The following is a 17,943-nucleotide window of genomic DNA, read 5'->3' on the forward strand; positions in this document are numbered from 1 at the left end:
GGCCCATCGTGCCTGTTCCGGCTCTTTGAAAGAGCTCTCCAATTAGCCCCACTCCCTCCCTGCTCTCTCCCCGTAGCCCTGCAAATTATTTTCCTTTCCAAGTATTTATCCGATTCCCTTTCTGCACGTTGCTATTGAATCTGCTTCCACCGCCCTTTCAGGCAGCGTGTTCGCGGTTTCAAGGACAGGAACCGTGCAGCACGTAATGCTCAATGTATTATTCTGCTGCTAAGACAGACTTGTGCCCCTTTAAGGTCACAATGGCTAATTGCTGTTAAGTAAATACTGGCAGAGGCCAGTCAGAGTTTAATTGCCTTTCTGTGTGCTTGCTTTCTGCAAACCTTCTTTCTCATTCGGTACTCTATCTGTCTCTGCTAACTCTGTTCTTACTCTCACTTTCTGTGTTTTTCAGGGGGGTTTTCTCCTCTATTTCTCTGTTCTCTCTCCTTTCTTCATGTCTTACTTTGATCTTTCTTTCCTTGTTTCTTTAGCTCTCTTTCTCCCTCTCCCTTTCTTTATCTCCCTTTCTTTCTTTCTCTCTCTCCATCTCATTCTCTTTCTCTTTTTTGCTCTTTCTCTTTCTCCCTTTCCTTCACTTTCTCCCTTTCACTCTCTTTCTCCTCTCTTTCTGTCTCACTCTTTCATTCTTGCTCTCGCTTTCTTTCTTTCTCTCTCTCTCCTATTTCTTTCTCACTCTTTCATTCATTCTCTCTTTCCCTCTTTCTCTCCCTTGCTCTCTCTTTCTCTCTTTTTTCTCTCTCACTTTCTTTCTCTCGTTCTTTCTCTGTCTCTCGTTCCTTCTCTCTCTCTCTCTCTCTCTCTCTTTCCAGTCCTCATTGCTGGGCTTACGCTGTCCTTTTTCCTCTGTTATTCCCATACAGTTGAGGACTGGGATTGCTTCCAGGCGATTCTGGATCACACCTACACCAAGCACATCAAGTCTGAGCCAAACCTGCATCCCGCTCTCATGTCGGAGGCACCGGTGAGCAGTGCGCATGCTGAAACTCGGGGAATGAGAATTGCACCGATTGGCAACCCCACGGGCCACAGGACGGCTCGTGTAGAACATGAAAAATATCACGTTGGTGCACTAGTGGCCGCTCTTCCAAGATTGTGGCCTGAGACACAATGATGGAACAGTGTAGAGGCAGCTTTACTCTGTATCTAACCCGTGCTGTACCTGCCCTGGGAGTGTTTGATGGGACAGTGTCGAGGGAGCTTTGCTCTGTATCTAACCCATGCTGTGCCTGCCCTGGGAGTGTTTGATGGGACAGTGTAGAGGGAGCTTTACTCTGTATCTAACCCGTGCTGTACCTGCCCTGGGAGTGTTTGATGGGACAGTGTCGAGGGAGCTTTACTCTGTATCTAACCCGTGCTGTACCTGCCCTGGGAGTGTTTGATGGGACAGTGTCGAGGGAGCTTTACTCTGTATCTAACCCCTGCTGTACCTGCCCTGGGAGTGTTTGATGGGACAGTGTAGAGGGAGCTTTACTCTGTATCTAACCCCTGCTGTACCTGCCCTGGGAGTGTTTGATGGGACAGTGTAGAGGGAGCTTTACTCTGTATCTAACCCGTGCTGTACCTGCCCTGGGAGTGTTTGATGGGACAGTGTAGAGGGAGCTTTACTCTGTATCTAACCCGTGCTGTACCTGCCCTGGGAGTGTTTGATGGGACAGTGTAGAGGGAGCTTTACTCTGGATCTAACCCCTGCTGTACCTGCCTTAGGAGTGTTTGATGGGACAGTGTAGAGGGAGCTTTACTCTGTATCTAACCCGTGCTGTACCTGCCCTGGGAGTGTTTGATGGGACAGTGTAGAGGGAGCTTTACTCTGTATCTAACCCGTGCTGTACCTGCCCTGGGAGTGTTTGATGGGACAGTGTAGAGGGAGCTTTACTCTGTATCTAACCCGTGCTGTACTTGCCCCAGGAGTGTTTGATGGGACAGTATAGAGGGGGCTTTACTCTGTATCTAACCCGTGCTGTACCTGCCCTGGGAGTGTTTGATGGGACAGTGTAGAGGGAGCTTTACTCTGTATCTAACCCGTGCTGTACCTGCCCTGGGAGTGTTTGATGGGGCAGTGTAGAGGGAGCTTTACTCTGTATCTAACCCGTGCTGTACCTGCCCTGGGAGTGTTTGATGGGACAGTGTAGAGGGAGCTTTACTCTGTATCTAACCCGTGCTGTTCCTGCCCTGGGAGTGTTTGATGGGACAGTGTAGAGGGAGCTTTACTCTGTATCTACCCCGTGCTGTTCCTGCCCTGGGAGTGTTTGATGGGACAGTGCAGAGGGAGCTTTACTCTGTATCTAACCCGTGCTGGACCTGCCCTGGGAGTGTTTGATGGGACAGTGTAGAGGGAGCTTTACTCTGTATCTAACCCGTGCTGTACCTGCCCTGGGAGTGTTTGATGGGGCAGTGTAGAGGGAGCTTTACTCTGTATCTAACCCGTGCTGTACCCGCCCTGGGAGTGTTTGATGGGACAGTGTAGAGGGAGCTTTACTCTGTATCTATTGCCGTTTGCGGAAGAGAGTTCCAAACTTCTACCACCCTTTGTGTGTAGAAGTGTTTCCAAATTTCACTCCTGAAAGGTCTGGCTCTAATTTATAGACTACGTCCCCTAGTCCTAGAATCCCCAACCAGCGGAAATAGTTTCTCTCTCTCTACCCTATCTGTTCCCCTTAATATCTTAAAAACTTTGATCAAATCACTCCTTAACCTTCTCCTCGTAACTTAACCCTTGATGTCCGGGTATCATTCTGGTAAACCTACGCTGCACTCCCTCCAAGGCCAATATATCCTTCCTAAGGTGTGGTGCCCAGAACTGCTCACAGTGCTCCAGGTTGTGGTCTAACCGGGTTTTGTGTAGCTGCAGCATAACTTCTGCTCTCTTGTATTCTCGTCCTCTAGATATAAAGGCCAGCATTCCACTGTCCTATTTTCTGAACGTGTTCATGATATTTTAATGATCGATGTACCTGGACCTCTAAGTCTCTTTGGACCTCCATTGTTTCTAGCTTTTCACCCCGGGGGTCAGCCCAGGGTCCGCTGGTGATGTTTAGACTCGAGTATTCCCACACTCTCCTGGCCAGCCTTCCACCCTCTGTAAACTTCCACTCATCCACAACCTATATTCAACATAAGAACACAAGAACATAAGAAGTAGGAGCAGGAGTAGGCCATACGGCCCCTCGGGCCTGCTCCGCCATTCAGTAGGATCATGGCTGATCCGAACCTAGACTCACGTCCACTTCCCTGCCCTCTCCCGGTAACCCCTAATTCCCTTATCTGCTAGGAAAATGTCTATCTCCATTTTAAATTTATTTAATGTCGCAGCTTCCACAGCTCTCTGAGGTAGCAAATTCCATAGATGTACTACCCTCTGAGTGAAGAAGTTTCTCCTCATCTCAGTTTTGAAAGGGCAGCCCCTTATTCTAAGATTATGCCCCCTAGTTCTAGTCTCACCCATCAGTGGAAACATCCTCCCCGCATCCACCCGATCAAGCCCCCTCACAATCTTATGGCCTAGAAATTCAGTGCCCTTCGCACCGATTTTGCGGCGCTAGAGGGCCTAGCGCTGCAATTGGCGCCGGTTCCTAAATTGCCTGGGGCCCTTCCGTGGCGGTAGACCGGTAGCGCTGCGCCGGCACCGATGACGTCATCGGTGTGCGCAGCGTCCCGGTTGCCGTGGTAACCCGGCCCCAAGCCGAAATTCAGTTGCGCCCGCCTCGCCCGTGGCAGGCGCAACTAAGACTCTGGCAACAGAGTCTTCCCCCAGTGTGCGCCGGCGCATAAAGGTGGAGCGGCGGCCGGCCGCGTTCCCGGCGGTCGCCTGCCCGCACCTCCCTTCCCGGACTCCTGCATTCCCCCCCCGCGGCCCTGATCAGTGTCTCATGCGAGCCCGGCACTTCCCCGAGGTGCCAGGCTCAGATGTCGGGTCAATCCGCCGGACAGTTGTCGGCTGCAGGCAGCTCCTCCTTAACAGGAGGAGGAGGCCTGCAGTTCCCCCGCCTGCCGCACCGCATCGGGTGCCGCAGCGGGGGATTAGCACCGGGAAACCCAAGTTCACGCCCGTTTTGAGGCGCTAAAGGAGGGTTTTAGCGCCCGCCGCCGTCTGGGCCCGGCGCACCCGAATTTTCGTCGGGCGCTGCCGCATTACCGCTGGCGCAAACTTTCTGGCGCTACAGCCCTGGCAAGACCAGAACCCAATTTCTAGGCCTATATGTTTCGATAAGATCGCCTCTCATTCTTCTGAACTCCAATGAGTAGAGTCCCAACCTACTCAACCTTTCCTCATACGTCAACCCCCTCATCTCCGGAATCAACCGAGTGAACCTTCTCTGAACTGCCTTGAGAGCAAGTATATCTTTTCTTAAATATGGAAACCAAAATTCAAGAAGGGGGATAGAATATGTCCCCTGGTAACTATAGGCCAGTCAGCTTAACATCAGTGGTAGGTAAAATAATGGAATCCCTACTAAAGGAGAAAATAGAAGAACATCTAGAAACCAAAAACACAGCAATGAATAGTCAGCATGGATTTCAAAAGGGAAAGTCTTGCATGACCAACCTCATTGAATTTTTTGAAGAGGTAACAGAGAGTAGACAATGGTAATGCAGTAGATGTCATTTATCAGGATTTTCAAAAGGCCTTCGATAAGGTACCCCATAATAGACTGATGAACAGGGTCAGAGAATGCGGAGTCAGGGGACAAGTAGCAGAATGGATTGCTGGCTGGCTTCAGGACAGAAAGCAGAGAGTAGGGGTAAAGGGCAGCTATTCACAGTGGCAGAAGGTGGGTAGTGGTGTTCCACAAGGATCAGTGCTGGGACCACCGTTGTTCACAATTTACATTAACGATTTAGACTTTGGAATCAAAAACACAATTGCTAAATTTGGGGATGACATCAAATTGGGGGGATTAACCAATACTGAGGAGGACTGCAACAAATTACAGGAGGACATTAATAAACTTGCAGAATGGGCATATAATTGGCAAATGAAGTTCAACACAGATAAATGTGAGGTATTACATTTTGGTAGGAAGAATAGGGAGGTCACTTATCACTTGGAGGGTGCGAGTCTAGGTGGGGTAGAGGAACAAAGGGATCTCGGAGTACAAATACACATATTGAAACATATAAGATTATGAAGGGGTTGGATCGGGTGGATGCAGGGAGGATGTTCCCGATGATGGGTGAAACTAGAACTAGGGGGCATAGTCTTAGAATAAGGGGCTGCTCTTTCAAAACTGAGATGAGGAGGAACTACTTCACTCAGAGGGTGGTAGGTCCATGGAATATACTGCCCCAAAAAGCTGTAGAAGCTACATCATTACATAAATTTAAAACAGAAATAGACAGTTTCCTAGTAGAAAAGGGAATTAAGGGTTACGGGGAGCGGGCAGGAATTTGGACATGAGTCTAGGTTCGGATCGGTCATGGCCCTGTGGGTAGCGGAGCGGGCCCAGGGGCCGTGTAGCCTGATCCTGCTCCTGTTTTCGTGTGTCTAATTCTGTTAGATTCAGGAGATGGTTCTGTGATAGTGGATTGGCGGTTAGGATCAGATCAGCCATGATCTTATTGAATGGCGGAGCAGGCTCGAGGGGCCGATTGGCCTACTCCTGCTCCTATTTCTTATGTTCTTATGTATGTTCTTAAATCACTAAAAGTTGCGACGCAGGTTAGCAAGGCCATAAAAAATAGCAAACCAAGCACTAGGGTTTATTTCTAGAGGGATAGAATTGAAAAGTAGGGAAGTTATGCTAAACCTGTATCGAACCTTGGTTAGACCACACTTGGAGTACTACGGACAGTTCTGGTCGCCATATTATAAAAAGGATATCGAGGCACTGGAGAGGGTGCAGAGAAGATTTACAAGGATGATACCAGAAATGCGAGGGTATACCTATCAGGAAAGGATGAACAGGCTGGGTCCCTTTTCTCTTGAAAAGAGAGGGCTGAGGGGTGACCTAATAGAGGTCTTTAAAATTATGAAAGGTTTTGATAGAGTGGATACAGAGAGAGTGTTTCCACTTGTGGGGAAGAGCATAACTAGAGGCCATCAATATAAGATAGTCACCAAGAAATCCAATAGGGAATTCAGAAGAAACTTCTTTACCCAGAGAGTGGCGAGAATGTGGAACTCGCTGCCACAGGGAGTGGTTGAAGCGAATAGTGTCGATGTATTTAAGGGGAGGCTGGACAAGCATCTGAGGGAGAAGGGAATAGAGGGTTATGCTGATAGATTTAGATGAGGAAAGACGGGAGGAAGCTCGTGTGGAGCATAAACGCCGGCAGGGACTGGTTGGGCCGAATGGCCTGTTTCTGTGCCGTACATCCTATGTAAAACTCTGCTGCCCAGATTCTAACTCGCACCAAGGCCCGTTCACCCATCACCCCCGAGGCTCGCTGACCCACATTGGCTCCCAGTCCGGCAACTCCTGGATTTTCAAACTCTCATCCTTGTTTTCAAATCCATCCATGGCCTCGCCCTCTCCCTATCTCTGTAACCTCCTCCCGCCCTACAACCCTCAGAGATCTCTGCGCTCCGTCAATTCTGGCCTTTTCAGCATCTCCGATTTTAATCGCTCCACCATTGGTGGTCGTGTCTTCTGCTGCCTGGGCCCTAGGCTCTGGAATTCCCTGCCTAAACCTCTCCGCCTCTCTACCTCTCTCTCCTCCTTTAAGATGCTCCTTAAAACATGCCTCTTCGACCAAGCTTTTGGTCACCTGCCCTAATATCTTGTTATGTGACTCGGGGTCTGATGTAATAAAGACTCACTACGCACTTGGTTGTACATAAAACAAGACTTTAATCGACTTGTAACAAAACATGGAGGTCTAGTTAGTAGTCACTAGCTTCCTGTTTCCAGATTGTCTCTGGCCAAGTTGGGCCCACGCCCGAGTATTTATACTCCTCGGGCGGTGCCCTCAGCTGGCCATTCAGTAGTACTTCCTGAGTTACTTCTTGTAGAAATTGCGATTTATGACAGGGTCAAATTTTGTTTGATAATCGCTCCTGTGAAGCGCCTTGGGATGTTTTACTAGGCCAAAGGCGCTATATCAATGCAAGTCGTTGTTGTTGTCAGTTGCTGGTTTTGTTGGGACCTTTTCTTTGCCTCACGAGTGGTTCTCCTTGCCTGTTTCAGTGGAACACGAGAGCCAAGCGCGAGAAGCTGACGGAGCTGATGTTCGAGCACTACAACATTCCCGCCTTCTTCCTCTGCAAGACCGCCGTCCTCACCGCGTATCCTTCAAGCCACAGAAACGAGAGCCGCGCCCTCAGGCGGAATGGCGGCCCCCATGGCCCGAGTCCGGCAGCGCGCCCGACCGCGCGCTCCTGACTGGAACGCGAGACCGACTGCGAGCTCCTGACTGGAATGCGAGACCGACCGCGAGCTCCCAACAGGAACGCGAAGCCAACCGCGCGCTCCCGACCGGAACGCGAGGCCGACCGCGCGCTCCCGGCCGGAACGCGAGGCCGACCGCGCACTCCCGGCCGGAAGGCGAGGCCGACCGCGCACTCCCGGCCGGAATGCGAGGCCGACCGCGCGCTCCCGGCCGGAACGCGAGGCCGACCGCGCACTCCCGGCCGGAACGCGAGGCCGACCGCGCGCTCCCAGCCGGAACGCAAGGCCGACCGCGTGCTCACGACCAGAACACCTGACCGACCGCGCGCTCCCGACCGGAACCCGAGACCGACCTCGCGCTCCCGCCCGGAACGCGAGACCGACCGCGCGCTCCCACCCGGAACACGAGACCAACCGCGCGCTCCTGACTGGAACGCGAGACCAACTGCGCGCGCCTGGCTCTGCTCGTGTGGAGCTCCCCATATTTTAGTTTTAATCGGGGGTGTTTATTCCTTGAAAATAAACGGGTTAATTTTTCCGGCTCCGGGTAGGACAGAGTAATTTCCCTCTCCGGCTTTGAGCCCAACGAACTGAGGTTCAAACCAGGGGGCTTGTTTTGTTAATGTTCGTTCTGGGGATGTGGGTGTCGCTGGCAAGGCCAGCATTTATTGCCCATTCCTAGTTGCCCTTGGGAAGGTGGTGGTGAGCCGCCTTGAACCGCTGCAGTCCGTGTGGTGAAGGCGCTCCCACAGTGCTGTTAGGGAGGGAGTTCCAGGATTTTGACTCAGCGACGATGAAGGAACGGCCGATATATTTCCAAGTCAGGATGGTGTGTGACTCGGAGGAGAACTTGGAGGTGGTGGTGTCCCCATGCCCCTGCTGCCCTTGTCCTTCTAGGTGGTGGGGGTCTCGCTGGCTGATTACCACCGCGGATAGCCGAGTCCCTTTGGTGCTTCTCCTTGTCTCTTCCCGCCTCTAGTAGGTGTCAGCTGGGGCTCAGTGGTTAGCACCCTCGTCTCTGAGTCAGAATGGTCGTGGGTTCAAGTCTCACTCCAGAGACTTGAGCACAAAAATCCAGGCTGACATTACTGAGGGAGTGCTGCACCGTCAGAGGTGCCGTCTTTTGGATGAAGACGTTAAACTGAGGCCCCTTCTGCCCCCTCAGTTGGTGAGGCAGTAAAGTACTCGAAGAAGAGCAGGGGCGTTCTCCCTGCTGTCCTAGCCAATATTTATCCTTCAACCAACACCCCTAAAACAGATTATCTGGTCATTGTTGTTTGTGGGAGCTTGCTGTGCACAAATTGGCAGCCACGTTATAGCTCTAGAAATGCAAGTGCTTTTTTTTCTTTTACTTAAAGTGCTTTACAGCCAATGAAATACTTTTTGAAGTGTGGTCACTGTTGTAATGTAGGAAACATGGCAGCCAACTTGCACACAGCAAGCACCCACAAGCAGCAGCGAGATAAACGACAGATAATCTGTTTTCGTGATGTTGATTGAGAGATAAATATTGGCCTGATCTGCAAAGCGCGTCGGGACGTCCCGAGGTCCTGAAAGGCGCTGTATAAAGGCAGGCTTCTTCTTTCTTTCCTGTGGCGGGGTTCGGCTGCCTCTTGGCGAACTTGTGGAGCCCGCCCCGCTGACCCTTGTTTCTGCATACGTTCCTGAATCCGTCCTTGACCGCACCCCTTCCCCTCCCCCGCGGCAGCTTCGCTAACGGACGGTCCACGGGCCTCGTCCTCGACAGTGGCGCGACGCACACCACCGCCATCCCAGTGCATGATGGGTACGTCCTTCAGCAAGGTGAGAGCTTTAGTTTTGGGCGTCGACCATTTTGCTGTCCGTTTTTTCCCCTCCCAGTCTCTCCCCTCCCCTCCCGTCCTTGCCTCGCTTACAGGAGTCGCCTCTCGTTGGCTGTGCCCTCGGGCGTTAGGATTGCTAGCCCTCCCGGATTGCCCAGGAGTCTCCCGAAATCATAGAATAGTACAGCACAGAGGGCGGCCATTCAGCCCATCGAGTCTGTGCCGGCTCTTTGGAAAAGCAATCCAGTTAGTTCCCACTCCCCCGCTCTTTCCCCATAGCCCTGCAATTTTTTCTCCTTCGAGTATTTATCCAATTCCCTTTTGAAGGCTGCTATTGAATCTGTATCCACCACCCTATCAGGCAGTGCGTTCCAAATCCTAACCAGGCCCGGCGGAGAGCGGCTCGCCACAATGTCAGGCCCAGGGAGCACAGTGTAGACTGAGTACTGTGCACAGTTCTGGTCTCCTTATCTAAGGAAGGATATAATTGCCTTGGAGGCGGTGCAACGAAGGTTCACTAGATTGATTCCTGGGATGAGAGGGCTGTCCTATGAGAAGAGATTGGCCCAGAAATTCGGGTCGGGGGCTTCCCGCGGGTGCAAGCCCCCGACCTGCACTTACCTAGCGCGCCGGCTGTTGTGCTGTGGGCCCGCGTGGGATTCCGATCCTGGGCCTGCTCCAACTGCCGGCGCGCAGTGCTTGTGTGTCCCAGGGGCGCAGTTAGTTCAAAGCGTCCCCTGGGATCACGTGGGCCATGGAGAGCCAATGGTAGCAGGGAATCTGTATTCATAGATTTGACAGGAAGACCTGTCAAATCTATGAATACAATTCAGCCCCAAAACCTAACTAAAACTTCAAATAAATTTTCAAAAAATCATCACATTTTAAAAATAACTATAAATTACATAAAATAACTATTTTAAACAATAATTTAAATTTTTGAAAAAAATTAATTAGTTTCTAACGGGGCTAAAAATAAACTTACCTTTCTTTAAAGTATTTAAAAATAATATACCTGTGGAAAAAATGTTTTAATTTGACTTAATTCACCACTTACCTTGTTAAAAACAGGCCTTGCGACCGCTTTTTAGAAGCGTAGTTGCTGGAGACTTACCCTCCCGGAAAAACCTGGAAAAAAACGGAAGTTCCAGGCGAACGCGCTGCCTCTCTGGCGCACGCGTTCGACCTGTGAACCCCTTCCTTTAAGGGAACGGAAGTTCCGGTTTCTCGCGCACGCGCAGTGCATGCACGAATCCGGCACTTCCGTTGGGTCTACGCGTGAATACCCAGCGCGTACTCACCCGTGGGGACCCGAAGTTCTGGCCCAATATTGAGTAGATTGGGCCGATATTCTCTGGAGTTTAGAAGAATGAGAGGCGATCTCATTGAAACATATAAGATTCTGAGGGGGATTGACTGGGTAGATGCGGAGAGGTTGTTTCCCCCTGGCTGGAGAGTCTAGAACCAGGGGGCAGAGTCTCAGGATAAGGGGTCGGCCATTTAAGACTGAGATGAGGAGGAATTTCTTCACTCGGAGGGCGGTGAATCTTTGGAATTCTCTACCCCAGAGGGCTGTGGAGGCTCAGTCGTTGAGTATATTCAAGACAGAGATCGATAGATTTTTGGATTCTAGGGAATCGAGGGATATGGGGATCGGGCGGGAAAGTCGAGTTGACGTCGATGATCAGCCATGATCTCATTGAATGGCGGAGCAGGCTCGAGGGGCCGTATGGGCTACTCCTGCTCCAAGTTCTTATGTTCACTCGTTGTGTAAAAAAGCTTTTCCTCCTGTCGCCTCCGGTTCTTTTGCCAATCACCTTAAATCTGTGCCCTCTGGTAATCAACCCTTCAGCCATTGGAAACAGCTTCTCTTTATTTACTCTATCTAAACCCTTCATGATTTTAAAAACCTCTATCAAATCTCCTCTTAGCCTTCTCTGCTCCGAGGAGAACAACCCCAGCTTCTCCAGTCTATCCACGTAACTATAACCCCTCATCCCTGGAACCATTCTAGTAAATCTCTTCTGCATCCTCTCCAAAGCCTTCACGTCCTTCCTAAAGTGCGGTGCCCAGAATTGGACACAATACTCCAGTTGGGGCCGAACCCAGGATAAATAATTTACACCTCCTTTCTGATTTTAAAATTCTCATCCTTGTTTTCAAATCCCTCCATGGCCTCAGCCCCTCCCTATCTCTGTAATCTCCTCCAGCCCCACAACCCTCAGTTGAGGCCAAGATCAGATCAGCCATGATCTTATTGAATGGCGGAGCAGGCTCGAGAGGCCAAATGGCCAACGCCTGCTCCTATTTCTTATGTTCTTCTATTATATCTACGCTGCTCCAATTCTGGCTTCTTGAGCATCCCCGATTTTAATCGCTCCACCATTGGTGGCCGTGCCTTCAGCTGCCTGGGCCCCAAGCTCTGGAATTCCCTCCCTAAACCTCTCTGACTCTCTCTACCTCTCTCTCCTCCTTTAAGAGGCTCCTTAAAACCTACCTCTTTGACCAAGCTTTTGGTCACCTGCCCTAATATCTCCTTATGTGGCTCGGTGTCAAATTTTGTCTGATAATCGCTCCTGTGAAGCGCCTTGGGGCGTTTTACTGTGTTAAAGGCGCTGTATAAATGCAAGTTGTTGTTGTTGTAGTTACTATGCTGCCACCACAGGAATAAACTTGACACAAATTTCACGGTCCGTTCACGTTTTTCCGGTTCCCGAAACAATCAGCGGCGCTGCAACGTGGCTCCGGCAGGGTGGGTTGGTAATGTGCTGAAACTCAAAGTTGGTGCTCCTAACAACATGTGCGGCCCAGGCAGGGCTGGGGGGGGTCAGGGGTCAGAGGGTAGGCACAGTGTAGGGTCGCCAACTCTGGTTGGTTGTATTGCTGGCTGCGGGCTTCCAGATGCTGATCGTCAACGTGAATCCTGGCTGATTTGAAAAAAAAAAAACCCCAACCCTAGTCGAGGTTAGCTGAAGCCAGTGGCACCAGGCCTACCGCCACGCACGCAGACACACTGGCGGTTAACTCCACACGTGCCGGGGACAGAACCAAGGCTGTTTCTTGTTGCTGACGGATCGCCGTTCCCTGTCGAAGGTTCGGTCCTGGTCACCCAGGCGCTTCTTATCCCCTGTCACTTTATTTTATATAACAGGCATCGTGAAGTCACCCCTGGCCGGGGACTTTATCTCCATGCAGTGCCGGGAACTGTTTCAGGAGCTGAACGTGGAAATCACTCCCCCTTACACCATCGCCTCGAAGGTACGTAATGCACAAGAGTGCCAGGTGCAGAATAGAGAATAACCAGCACCCGGGAGTGAGTTACAGGCTGGAATCTAATCGAGGGGTTTATATATAGAATAACAGATACCCGGGAGTGAGTTACAGGCTGGAATCTAATCGAGGGGTTTGGGGGGTTTATATATAGAATAACAGATACCCGGGAGTGAGTTACAGGCTGGAATCTAATCGAGGAGTTCGGGGGGTTTATATATAGAATAACAGATACCCGGGAGTGAGTTACAGGCTGGAATCTAATCGAGGGATTCGGGGGGTTTATATATATAGAATAACTGATACCCGGGAGTGAGTTACAGGCTGGAATCTAATCGAGGAGTTCGGGGGGTTTATATATAGAATAACAGATACCCGGGAGTGAGTTACAGGCTGGAATCTAATCGAGGGGTTCGGGGGGGTTTATATATAGAATAACAGATACCCGGGAGTGAGTTACAGGCTGGAATCTAATCGAAGGGTTCGGGGGGTTTATATATAGAATAACAGATACCCGGGAGTGAGTTACAGGCTGGAATCTAATCGAGGGGTTCGGGGGGGTTTATATATAGAATAACAGATACCCGGGAGTGAGTTACAGGCTGGAATCTAATCGAAGGGTTCGGGGGGTTTATATATAGAATAACAGATACCCGGGAGTGAGTTACAGGCTGGAATCTAATCGAGGGATTTGGGGAGGTTTATATATAGAATAACAGATACCCGGGAGTGAGTTACAGGCTGGAATCTAATCGAGGGGTTCGGGGGGGTTTATATATAGAATAACAGATACCCGGGAGTGAGTTACAGGCTGGAATCTAATCGAAGGGTTCGGGGGGTTTATATATAGAATAACAGATACCCGGGAGTGAGTTACAGGCTGGAATCTAATCGAGGGGTTCGGGGGGGTTTATATATAGAATAACAGATACCCGGGAGTGAGTTACAGGCTGGAATCTAATCGAAGGGTTCGGGGGGTTTATATATAGAATAACAGATACCCGGGAGTGAGTTACAGGCTGGAATCTAATCGAAGGGTTCGGGGGGTTTATATATAGAATAACAGATACCCGGGAGTGAGTTACAGGCTGGAATCTAATCGAGGGGTTCGGGGGGGTTTATATATAGAATAACAGATACCCGGGAGTGAGTTACAGGCTGGAATCTAATCGAAGGGTTCGGGGGGTTTATATATAGAATAACAGATACCCGGGAGTGAGTTACTCACACAACGGGTGGCAAAAATCTGGAACTCTCTCCCTGAAAAAGACGTGGATTCTGGGGGTCAATTGGAGCTTTCACGACTGAGATCGATGGACTTTTTTTTCTTGGGTAAGGGATACGGAGCAAAGGTGGGTAAATGGAGTTGAGGCACAGATCAGCCATGATCTGATTGGACGGCGGAACAGGCTTGACGGGCCGAATGGCCTCCTCCTGTTGACTTACAGGCTAGAGCCTTGCGGAATGCACTCGATCCTGATTGGCACTGAAAAATTGCAATGGTATATCTTGAAGAAGTGTTGACCTGAGTGCAGGGGTTGGGGCGGTTCTGAAGGATCAGAGGTCGAGGGGTCGCGGAGGGGGCTGACCCTGTCTCTTTTTTTATTATTGCTGCAGGAGCCTGTGCGGGAAGGTGCCTCGCCGAACTGGAAGAAAAAGGAGAAGATATCACACGTCACCAAGTCCTGGCACAACTACATGTGCAATGTAGGTCGGACCAGCCCCTCGGGAAGGGTCAAGGGTCGGGGGGGGGTCGGGGTGGTGGGGGAAGGGTGTAGTGGCGCCAACTCCGGTCAAGCGTCTTCCTGGCGGTTTCAACACATGACCTCCGGCCTCCGACTGCCCCGCCCATCTCCCCCGCCATTGGCCGCCCGACACGTCCGACCTCGCGTTGACCCGCCTTGCCCGCAGCCAATTGGGATATGGCCAGACTCCTCGTTCCGTGATTGGCTGATTCTCGACCCCCCAGTCAAACATCTTCAACGATAGCAAAATACTGCAGATGCTGGAAATCCGAAATAACAACAGAAAATGCTGGAAAAACTCAGCAGGCCAGGCAACATCCGTGGAGAGAAATTAGAGTCAACGTTTCGGGTCAAACCCTTTATCAAGACTAAAGAGGCACAGGGAATGAAATAGATTGAGAGGCCAGGCTGGGAGAGAACAAAAGAAAAGAGAAGAGACATTAAGAGGTATTCAAAACCAGACGAGATGGTGATCGGACTAGTGGAGACAAAAGACGGCTCTAGATTAGGTGTGAAATGTTCTGGCAGAATGGGAGACAGCTGCCATGTGGGGGAGAGAAAAAAAAGGAAAGGGGTGGGGGGGAAACCAAAGCAAAGGTGTGGATAAAAAATATAAGTAAATATAAGTAAAAATAAGGAACAGCACCTCATCTTTTGATTAGGCACTTTACAGCCTTCCGGACTCAATATCGAGTTCAACAATTTCAGATCATAACCTCGGCCCCTATTACATTTTTACTTATATTTTTTATCCACACCTTTGTTTTAGTTTCCCCCCACCTCCCTTTCCTTTCTTTTTCTCTCTCCCACATGGCAGCTGTCTCCCATTCTGCCAGCACATTTCACACCTAATCTAGAGCCGTCTTTTGTCTCCACTAGTCCTATCACCATCTCGTCTGGTTTTGAATACCTCTTAATGTCTCTTCTCTTTTGTTCTCTCCCAGCCCTGCCTCTTAATCTATTTCATTTGTGTGCCTCTTTAGTCTTGATAAAGGGTTTTGACCCGAAACGTTGACTCTATTTTCTCTCCACAGATGTTGCCTGGCCTGCTGAGTTTTTCCAGCATTTTCTGTTGTTATTTCAAACATCTTCAATCCCTGGTGACTCGAGGCCCAATCCTGGAAGGTTGGCAACCCGACCTGGCTGTGGCACCTTCAGCCGGTGGTTGAATAGCCCACGGACGCTCCCGTGTCTAGGCTCCCATCCAAAACATGTCCACTGGCCCACATCCACCTGCGGCGTGTAGCTCGCCATGACTCGGGAGACGGGAAGGAGAGGAAGCTACGGATCCTGTACATTGGATAGAGGGCGTTCACGGGCTCTTTGCACGCTGGGATAGCCCTCCCGACTCCATTGCTTCAGCCACTGAGCCGGAGGAAGAGGAAGCGTGTCCGACTGCAGAAAGATTTCCTCAAGTCTCTGCCGCTGTATGTTATGTAGGATTACACAGGATATACGTCACAGAAACAGGCCGTTCGGCCCAACCAGTCCATACCGGCGTTTAGGCTCCACTCGAGCCTCCTCCTGTCTTTCCTCATTTAAATCTATCAGCGTAACCCTCTATTCCCTTCTCCCTCATATGCTTGTCTAGCTTCCCCTTAAATGCATCTATACTGTTCATTTCAACCACTCCCGGTGGTAGCGAGTTCCACATTCTCACCACTCTCTGGGTAAAGAAGTTTCTCCTGAATTCCCTATTGGATTTCTTGGTGACTATCTTATATTGATGCCTCTAGTTTTGCTCTTCCCCACAAGTGGAAACATTCTGTATCCACTCTATCAAAACCTTTCATAATTTTAAAGACTAGGTCACCCCTCAGCCTTCTTTTTTCAAGAAAAAAGAGACCCAGCCTGTTCATCCTTTCCTGATATGTATACCTCGCATTTCTGGCACAGGAACCTCTTGTTTAAACGGCACCTAAATATCCGGAATTCTCTATTAACCGGCAAAATTCTCACTCCGAAAACAACACCTCAATAACCGGCAATGTTGCCGAGTCCGAGTCTCCCGCGGTGGCCGAGTTAGTCAGTGGGGGTAGTTCTCCAAACTGTCACTACTCGGCTTCTTGGCGCTGTCGGGAGTCGGAACACCTCAATACCCCTGTAACAGGAGTCTGACTCTCCCGCGCTGCCGGTAGTCTCTTCTGATCCTCCATTTTACAGGGGTACTGTGTGTCTCCCACGTTGCCGGTAGTCATTGCATTGCATTACCCTCAGCTGGCAGTACTGTACTTAATCAAGCATCTTCCACCATCCATTTAACACCACATTCTGTAGGTGAGTACCCAATTACTGTATACTGCACATTTCTTGATTTTTTTATTTTTCTTTGTTAAAAATAGCCTCGGTAGATAACCCTCTCCGTCATCCGGAATTTTTGATCAACCGGCAACACACCGGTCCCGTCGGTGCCGGATACCAAAGAGTTTCCGGTATCATCCTTGTAAATCTTCTCTGCACCCTCTCCAGTGCCTCTATATCCTTTTTATAATATGGCGACCAGAACTGTCCGCAGTACTCCAAGTGTGGTCTAACCAAGGTTCGATACAGGTTTAGAATAACTTCCCTACATTTCAATTCTATCCCTCTAGAAATAAACCCTAGTGTTTGGTTTGCTTTTTTTATGGCCTTGCTAACCTGTGTCGCAACCTTTAGTGATTTGTGTATTTGTACTCCGAGATCCCTTTGTTCCTCTACCCCACCCAGACTCGCACCCTCCAAGTGATAAGTGACCTCCCTATTCTTCCTACTAAAATGTAAGACCTCACATTTATCTGTGTTGTGAATAGGGCACTGTCTCCGCTGCTCTGCATTGTGGGTAGGGAGGGCCTCCATTACCGTGAGACGCACCCAGCCGCCTCCTCACCCCTGTGAGAGTCTGGGGAAGTGTGTGTGACCACAATGTAATGCAGAGCGTTCTGGAGGGACTGCGATAATATGGTGCAAATTTCCGCGAGGGATTTTTGGCGGGATCAAAAACTAGCCGAAGTAGCGGGAGGGGAAATTCTGAATCGTGTGCAGCCGGATGGGAGTGAGACGATTAACAACGATCTTCTTTCTTTTGGGCGGGCAGGAGGTAATCCAAGATTTCCAAGCCTCTGTTCTCCAAGTCTCTGACTCGTCGTACGATGAACAGTGAGTAGAACTTTTTTGTTAGACAAGGGTTACGGAACCAAGGCGGGTAAATGGAGTTAAGATACAGATCAGCCATGATCTAACTGAATGGAGGAACAGGCTCGAGGGACTGAATGGCTCCCTCCAGTTCCGAATGTTCCTTTCATGTCAAAGAAAACAATTTCATCACAAATTATTTCCGCTTGTTCTTTGCTTTCCAGTGTGGCTCTGTTGGTTGGACTCCTGCCACTTGAGTCAGGTTTGAGATTTCAGTCCCACACACCAGGCTGATAGTCCAGAGTGGTACAGAGGAACTGAGGGACAGGGCCGTACAGAGGGACGGGGCCGTACAGAGGGACGGGGCCGTACAGCGGGACGGGGCCGTACAGCGGGACGGGGCCGTACAGAGGGACGGGGCCGTACAGAGGGACGGGGCCGTACAGAGGGACGGGGCCGTACAGAGGGACGGGGCCGTACCGAGGGACGGGGCCGTACAGAGGGACGGGGCAGCACAGAGGGACGGGGCAGCACAGAGGGACGGGGCCGCACAGAGGGACGGGGCCGTACCGAGGGACGGGGCAGCACAGAGGGACGGGGCCGTACCGAGGGACGGGGCCGTACCGAGGGACGGGGCAGTAACGAGGGACGGGGCAGTACCGAGGGACG

General features: G+C 50.6%; 1 protein-coding gene across 1 annotated transcript in view; it reads left to right on the forward strand.

The window, feature by feature from the left end:
* Positions 1 to 17,943, forward strand: part of LOC147090596 (actin-like protein 6B) — a 58,920-nt gene that overhangs the window by 14,526 nt on the left and 26,451 nt on the right. Inside the window, exons 4-9 of the mRNA XM_085977078.1 lie at positions 882 to 982; positions 7,146 to 7,243; positions 9,055 to 9,149; positions 12,300 to 12,406; positions 14,036 to 14,125; positions 17,237 to 17,298. Of these exons, the coding sequence (XP_085833204.1) occupies positions 882 to 982; positions 7,146 to 7,243; positions 9,055 to 9,149; positions 12,300 to 12,406; positions 14,036 to 14,125; positions 17,237 to 17,298 (553 nt within the window). The remainder of the gene's footprint in view (positions 1 to 881; positions 983 to 7,145; positions 7,244 to 9,054; positions 9,150 to 12,299; positions 12,407 to 14,035; positions 14,126 to 17,236; positions 17,299 to 17,943) is intronic.

Source organism: Somniosus microcephalus, unplaced genomic scaffold (assembly GCF_052327205.1).
Source record: "Somniosus microcephalus isolate GS21.2 unplaced genomic scaffold, FLI_Smic_1.0 unresolved_chr4, whole genome shotgun sequence".
NCBI classification, from domain to species: Eukaryota; Metazoa; Chordata; class Chondrichthyes; order Squaliformes; family Somniosidae; genus Somniosus; species Somniosus microcephalus.